Raw genomic sequence first — 7,821 nt, 5'->3', positions numbered from 1 at the left:
TCAACAGTGCTTATATTAGGCCTACTTGAAATAAATGAATTTTGAATTTTTTGAATTTTTTGAATGTTCACAAAGGTGTGTGAAGTTCCACTGGGCCAGTGTGGTGGACTACGGCCTAAACCCTTCTCATTGAGAGAGACCCGTGCCCCGTAATTGGCCGGTAATGGGTTAATATGATGATGATGTATACAATAAACGTTTCACGTAAATCACTGTCTATAATTTGAAACTGCATTAAAATCCGTTGCGTACTTAGTTAAAATACCGGAGCGTAAAAACTGCGGGAGCTACTTTTTTTATACTTTGTATTAAATACTAGAAATGTAAATAGTAAAACTACTACTACTATACTGTAAAATATACTACATTTTGTTAAGCCAGGGTTAGTTAGTTATTGATTATAACTAACAAGTGATAGTAATTGGTGTTTAAGCCACATAATTATTAGACAAAAATCAATCACAAAACAAAAAATACATATTTTTTTATAGGTACTATATTGTATACAAAGCAATACACAGACTAGGCAAAGGTACAAAAGGAAACGAACTCTACCAGGTAACCTACCAAAGGACATGAAGTTAAGTAGAAGGGTGTAGACAAAATAATATATTAATTTAAAAACCTGGCTTAGTTTGTTGTGGGCTCGTCATAGACCAGCGCGTTTGGAACCCTCCTAGCTTTAGTTTTAAGTTAACGAATGCAGTTATCGCCATCACTAACATTGTTGTGTTACTTAAATGTGTGAATGCTACATAAGTGCCTGTGATAAGGTCTGCATGAATAAAACATTTTTGAATTTTTGAAATTAAATTTTTGAATAAATGTACATTCCAAAAATATTTAAATTATAAAAAATGTAATGATATATTCTCTATATAACATCATACAATTGACTTACAATATATACAATACATAAATATTTATTTATAAAACTTTTAAACCACAGAGCCAGCACAACCCGCCTAAGTAGCGTGGTGGATACGACTCGAGATCCCTCTCTCGTAATTTGAAAAAAACTGCAATCTCAACTGGTGGTAAGTGATGATGCAGTCTAAGATGGTAGCGGGCTTACATGTTAGAGAGTATAGTAGTCATACTAATCCCTAATGGGTTTCTACGCGACATTGCACCGAAATACTAAATCGCTTAGCGGCACGTGTTTGTCGGTGGGATGGTAACTAGCCACGGCCAAAGTCTCCCACCAGGCAATAAGAATAAGAATGATAATAGCAGAAAAATTATTTGATAACAACTGCCAGTAGGTTATATAATGTCTATTAATAAACTGATTTTTACTAGAAACAGTTCTCATATCAGTCAGACGAGTAACGTTACTAAGTAAAGGTGCTTGTGATAACATTTTACTGCAATTGCAGCGCAAACAAAATGAATTTTTATTATTTCAACTTGCTTATCATGTTGGCTGCCGTTATTTTCGTCGGATTAAAAGGTATTTTTTTTCTGTTGAATTTATTGTGCTAATGGGCTGCGCCGTCCGTTGTAGTGTTATTGTGAATCTCTGTGAATTATATTATTACTAGCTACACCCCGCGGTGCTGCCCGCTGTGAATAATTTAGTTTGCTTTGTTAGAATGCGAAGGATGGTTGTTGTGAAAGTACGAAATTTCCTGTAAACCACCCTTGGGAATTCGATGTTTTCCAGAACCAAAAGTAGAGTTCAGTTAAGAGTTACTCTCCGTCCGTTCGACTAACTATATGCCAAAATCCAGTCGATTAATTGCGTAGTTAGGGCTTTAAGGAAGAACAAACAAACAAAGAAATAAACACACACACACTTTCGCATGTTTATTACTAAGGTGTTTATATAACTGAGGACTTTATCAATTTAAAATGGATATAAATATTTTTCGGAACCGACAGGATTTGTACATGCGACAGGCCATCGCGGCCCGAGCGCTTTGGTCACTAGCTAATTCTGGCAATTATAGACTAATCTATATAATAATTTCGGCATCGGCATTTGGAGAGCCGTAGCTTAGTGGTAGTGGTATTGTATTTTTTTTATAATTTTTAGTAGTGTTTTTACCTACACTTGGAGGAATTATCAATTTTATAAAATTAAAATACATATAAAAATTTTCGGAACCGACAGGACTTGAACCTGCGACTCTCTCTGCGAAAAATAATGTGTCATCTCTTGTTTCAAACGTGTCTCATTGTAAATGTTCATATGGACATTTGAAAAAGTAGATCGAAACTGCAACGTTTCCTACTAGATGGCGCTACAGTCGCTATAAGACTGATGTGAAAGGCATATACTAATTTCGGCATCGACGGTAGGAGAACCGTAGCTCAATTGGAGAAAGCGCTCAGGCCGCGATTACCAGAGAGTCGCAGATTCAAATCCTGCCGGTTCCGAAAATTTTTATATGCATTATAAATTTATAAAAAAGTGGTATTGTTGTACGCCTATTCTTTAACAGCGCGGCTTATGTGTCTACTTTTCTCAGAAACACAATACTATCAATTGTATTGTAATTATAACACTATGATGATTATTATAAGCCATATATATATAGTAGATAACAAACACGGGCTTCTGGTCTCTATAGCATTGAAATCTTAGTTGCGTTAGAAACGCTAATCAACACCCGCAGCCTATTAGCGTCACACTACTGGGCACAGGCTGCCTCTCTCATAGCTGAGACAGTTTAAGAGCATAGACCCGCCACACTGCTCCGTGGGATTAGTGGGCTTTGAAGACTAATGTCAGAAGTTAGTGATAATAACCGTAACCAAACGGCTTAAAGTGCTCTTTGAGCCACGGGCGTTAATAGCGCAAATTTCCTTACTCCTTTCACAGAAAAAACACAAGACCTACCCAAACACCGACCTGGGATTCGAGCCCAGGACCTCGATAGCCGTAGTTAAACATGCTAACCGCTAGACCAACCAGGCAGAAATGCTAATGAAATGATGTATATTTTGACACCTCTCCATACAAGGTCTGTCAATTTATAAGTACGGCGGAAATTGTGATTAACGTGCTGACTACTGCTATATGAAGGTGAAGGAACTTCAACTATTAATAATCTATGAAGTTTTTTAATATTTATTTTTCTTTACAAACTAATTCAAAACATTGTTTACTTATAAAAACCCTACAGAAGTTGTAATGATCGTTATCTTTATGCTATCCTGGTTATCGTAACTAACATATTATTGTTATTATAATTGTTAAAAACCCACCAACCAGTTTTGGAGCAATGTGGTGAGCCGTTGCTCCGAAAACTTTCTCGCCCAGCAGTGGAACATTATAATTAGGTACACTTCATTTATTTTGTTATTATCTCACAAATATTTTTGTTACATTTTGTATTTAACAAATATAAAAAAACAAGGTCAATAAAATAAATAAAACAAAACACGGTAAAAAGAGATGTTCTTGTGTTTATATTATTTTCACTTTACTATTATTCGTTACAGAAATCGAAGCTGCGCAAAAGACACGACATCCGTGTCGACTCGACTGCACTAGTTATTGTCACACAAAAGGCAAGCCCTTCGGAAAATGCTGCCGAGGGAAATGCTATTGTTGATCTTCGGAGCACCATCATCAAACTTACTTTGGAATGGAATAAACAAATAGAACTCTGTTACTGACTTTACAATATACTTTAAGGAGCCGAATAGGTACGCCGTAACCTAAAGAGTTTGGTAAACGTAAACTGTACAAATTCCGTGGATATATTTTTGGGGCGTGACGTTAATAAAATGATTTTCTGTATTAGGTACTTCATATCTTCGTCAAAACTTAAATCGATTTCGACAATTATTTTTTAATCTATTTCAATATTTATTTTTAATTAATTTCGACAATTATTACTACTTTATCGATTACGATATTTCGTCTTTCATCTAAAACTACTGCCTAATTGGTCCTGTTGGACGGTGAAATTCTGGTGCAATTGTATGTTCGCGGATGCTAGACAAACTCAGGCAGAAGGATTTACAATTTACCGTATTACAAACCTTCACGATTTAAAAATAATATTGCTATAAGAGATTTTCCCCAGGTCCCCAGGTGTCCTGCTTTGGAAAAGGCATGTCTTTCTGTCGCCGTCCCTAAGAATTGATGTGGATAGTGAGATCTTTGAAGATTACTATATTCCATACGGGACAAATCACTTGCAATCAATGCTTAGTGTTAATTTTATAAAAAACTTCAGCATCTTTAAAAATTGGAAATTAACAATCACCACTTGCAATCTTCACTTAATGTTAATCTTATAAAAAATCTTCAGCATCTCTTAAAATTGGAATTTCAACAATCTCAAGCTTACTTAGAGTAACAAAGTAAAAACATTACCTAGGAATTCACGTTATGCTGCATTATCTAATCAACTTATTCACGTGTATTAATATTTGAAATTATTGTACTGACACTATTTCATCGTCATCATGATGATGATGAAATTAAGCAATAGAGATTCACTGTTGGATATTTGTCTCTCCTTCTCCGTTATTGGCGTCCACGACAACGTCCATCAGTTCTCCAAACTATATGCCCCACCCATTGCCACTATAGCTTTGCAAATACTTGAAATATGTCGGTATCTCTTGTTCTTCTACAGATTCATCTTAATTATTGATTCTCATTACTAATTTGATCACCTAGAGATACTCCGCGCATAGCGCTCTCCATCGCCCGCTGGGTGACTCTGAGTATTCTTATGAGACCCACAGTCGGTGACCATGTTTCGGAGTCATAAGTTATCATTGGCAAATTTGCACTGTTCGAAGACTTTGGTCGTTGGAATTACATGAACATATTTGAAATAGTTTCATAAATATCTACTTGTACAAATATGTGTCAAGTGAGCCACTCGGACGTACAGGTCGCTGATTCAGACGTCTTATCTATGAGAACATCCCCGAGCCAGTGGTTTTACAGCCGCTATTCAGTTTACGCAAACTCTCTTTCTTTATAAAGCGAATCTTACTTTTGATAAGGCATTCGTGGGAGTTCCTTCAGCATGTCCGGAAATATTTTATTGCTTACTTTATTAACAGTTCCGATTACAAAGCTGATTGTTTGGTGTAAAGATGACCCGCAGATTAGTAAGTCATTACACATTTTTCTGCAAACTTCACATTTTAGTTGGTTTGTGTAATTAAAAAGTTTTAAATAGTTCTAATCAGTCAGTCAGACAATAAATAATTATATTATTTTACAAAACTGACAGCGTCCCATACAAATGATATGCTTTTATCATTTCTATGCAACGCAATCAGATTGGCTTAATAAAAAATGGGTTGATATTATTAGATTATCAAAAAATAATTTACAAAAAACAATTAATGGTGGTGCAGTGATATATAGAAACTAAATAATCGAACCGACCAAAAAATTCAGAAATGTGTAACTTCAAATAAAACGGGTCAATTGACTGTTAAAAATAAATAAAATTATATTTATGTAAGGCATATTTTAAAACGTGCAGGCTTTAATAAAGTAGTTTCATTATTACAGGTGAAATTTTTTCCCCATCGAACGAGACATCTTTTACGGCCTATACGAAAGGCGTCGATCTGGGCATAATCAATATTGACAAATACCCACTGGAAGCGTTCCAGAGGGACGAAAAAAACATTTTTCGCAACCTCTACGCAGAATATATCTCTATGAACGAAACACTGCCGATAAACTACGAGGAATGGCTCATAATGAACAACTTTGGTATACTACCCGATACCCAGGAATCTCTGTATCAGAGGAAAATAAACAAGCGTAGTGTTGCAGAAAACAAGCGACGTTTTATCAATACTGTGAGAAAAGGGGATATTCTTATAACGGGACGTGGTATAGGCGGGTTGGTAGGTCACGCTGCGATTATGACCACAAATAACTGGGTGCTCGAAATGAGGGGTGGTGCCGGCTGGCAAAACGGGATAAAGGATAACAATAGACAGGTCAAAAAGGACAAGTGGTTCGACGATCACAGCTCTGATTGGACCACCGTGTATCGATGCAAAGATGGCAGCGCAGCAAATGGTGCCGCTGTATGGGCTGATCACACATACTACAACCCAAGCGGTGGTTTGAAGAAAACTAAGCACATTACCTATATAATAACTTCAGACGTATGGTCCACGAATCCGAGCTACTGTTCCAAGCTTGTGATACAGGCGTACTATTTTGGTACGGGAAAAAAGAAGGTTGTAAAAAACCTATCTCTGATTGATCGAGTTATTGTACCCACTTCTATTCCGAACTACTTCCTCAGTCCATACACGCTGGTGAACAAAGGAAAATACTGAAGTTCCAGAATATGTATACTTACTGCAGATTCACAATATATTTATAATAATATAGTATTCGTAAGAGAACCTATTAGTCTATATAAAAAACACCTACCTATTAGACATTATTATTACAACCTATTAGTCTATATAAAAAACAAAGTGGAAATAAACAGTCGACTTAAAAGAAATGGTAATAAATTAGTGTCATCTGCATATCGTCTGCGAAAAGTAGAGAAGTCATTTGTGGGATTGAGTATACGCTTTTATAATATGATTCCTTAGGTAATTTTTGACCAACCATTGCATAAGTTTAAAGAATATGTAAAAACGCATTTATTACAACGAGGTTACTATCAATTGATGAATTTCTTAATGACAAGGTCGCTCCAGCTCCGCTTTCATCTCTCACAATGTAATGAATGAATGTTAAAATGTAAATTGTTGATGTTGGAAAAGAGCAACTGCTGAGTTTCTCACCGACTTTTTCTCAATAGAATCTGCCTTCCGAACCGGTCGTAGAGTTACTACAAACAGACAGACTTGACGTTTCAAAAGTGCTTATATTAGGCCTACTTGAAATAAATGAATTTTGAATTTTAGTATTTATTTTTTACTAGCTGTTGCTCGCGTTCTTCGTCCGCTTTTATTACAGTCTTACACTATTCCCGTTCTTTCCTTGGATAAGAAGTAGTATCTGTTACTTTACGTCCTTTCAAAACATTAAGTTGATTGGTTGCTCAGTTAGGGTCTGTCGGAAGAACAAACAAAAGAAAACACAAACACACTTTCGGATTTATAATATTAGTCAGAATATAAAGGATTTCTCATTATTCTGATAAGCTTATTGAATCATCGTTAAGCGTAGACTATAAGGACAAGTCTTAGGGGAATTACTGTGTGTCCAATCCTCTCGCAATTGTGGCTTTTAGATTTAATCCCAGCCCGGTCATTCTCTTGAAATTCAAAATCAGTTATTTCTGAATGACAGTCAAGTCTGTACGTTCGCAGTACCTTTGCCACTAGTTAGGAAGGCAGATACTTCCTAACTTTTGAGAGACGAAACCCTAACTTTTTTGTATGTGTTTTTTGTCTTTTTTTTTTTAAATTAAGCTTGGTCTTTTCCAACATCTACATTTTAGAATTTTACAATTATTGTTCTGTATTACGACAGATGAAAGCGGAGCGGTTTGCAGCGACATTATGAAATAAAACAGTGTTTTCTTAAAACTATTTTTATTTCACTGATTCTGGTGTTATCTGGCACTATCTAACACACTGGCATCCATTTATCGTGCAGTATCCACCGCCGCGATATCCCCGCTGCTTGCAGCGCGCGATGCACTCGTAAAATATACAGCCGGGCGGAGGTTTCACCATAATCGTCATAGGCTTGATTATTTGTCGTCTTTCTACATTATGGATACCTGGAAAATGATAGTTGCCAGCTATTATTCTTCTGCTCCTATAAAATTCTAAACGGAAAACTAAGATTTTTTGCATACTTTTACTACACAACCTTCATGCATACATATACATAACACCACTATACAC

At 36.0% G+C, this 7,821-nt stretch overlaps 1 protein-coding gene across 2 annotated transcripts; it reads left to right on the top strand.

Annotated features, from left to right (window-relative positions):
- Positions 1 to 1,321: 1,321 nt before the first annotated feature.
- On the top strand, positions 1,322 to 6,385 carry LOC120624116 (uncharacterized 30.3 kDa protein-like). 2 transcript variants are annotated; one of them, XM_039890471.1, is made up of 3 exons: positions 1,322 to 1,453; positions 3,451 to 5,085; positions 5,498 to 6,385. In XM_039890471.1, the coding sequence occupies exons 2-3, from the start codon at positions 5,001 to 5,003 to the stop codon at positions 6,283 to 6,285; spliced, it is 873 nt and encodes a 290-aa protein (XP_039746405.1). In that variant the 5' UTR covers positions 1,322 to 1,453; positions 3,451 to 5,000; the 3' UTR covers positions 6,286 to 6,385. The 2 variants fall into 2 exon arrangements, with proteins under 2 accessions (XP_039746405.1, XP_039746406.1); XM_039890472.1 differs by lacking the exon at positions 1,322 to 1,453 and having other exon boundaries at positions 4,990 to 5,128.
- Positions 6,386 to 7,821: the final 1,436 nt, after the last annotated feature.

This window comes from Pararge aegeria, chromosome 5 (genome assembly GCF_905163445.1).
Source record: "Pararge aegeria chromosome 5, ilParAegt1.1, whole genome shotgun sequence".
In the NCBI taxonomy this organism is placed as follows: domain Eukaryota; kingdom Metazoa; phylum Arthropoda; class Insecta; order Lepidoptera; family Nymphalidae; genus Pararge; species Pararge aegeria.
The sequence above is the reverse complement of the archived record's forward strand: the minus strand, read 5'-3'. Positions and strand labels throughout refer to the sequence as shown.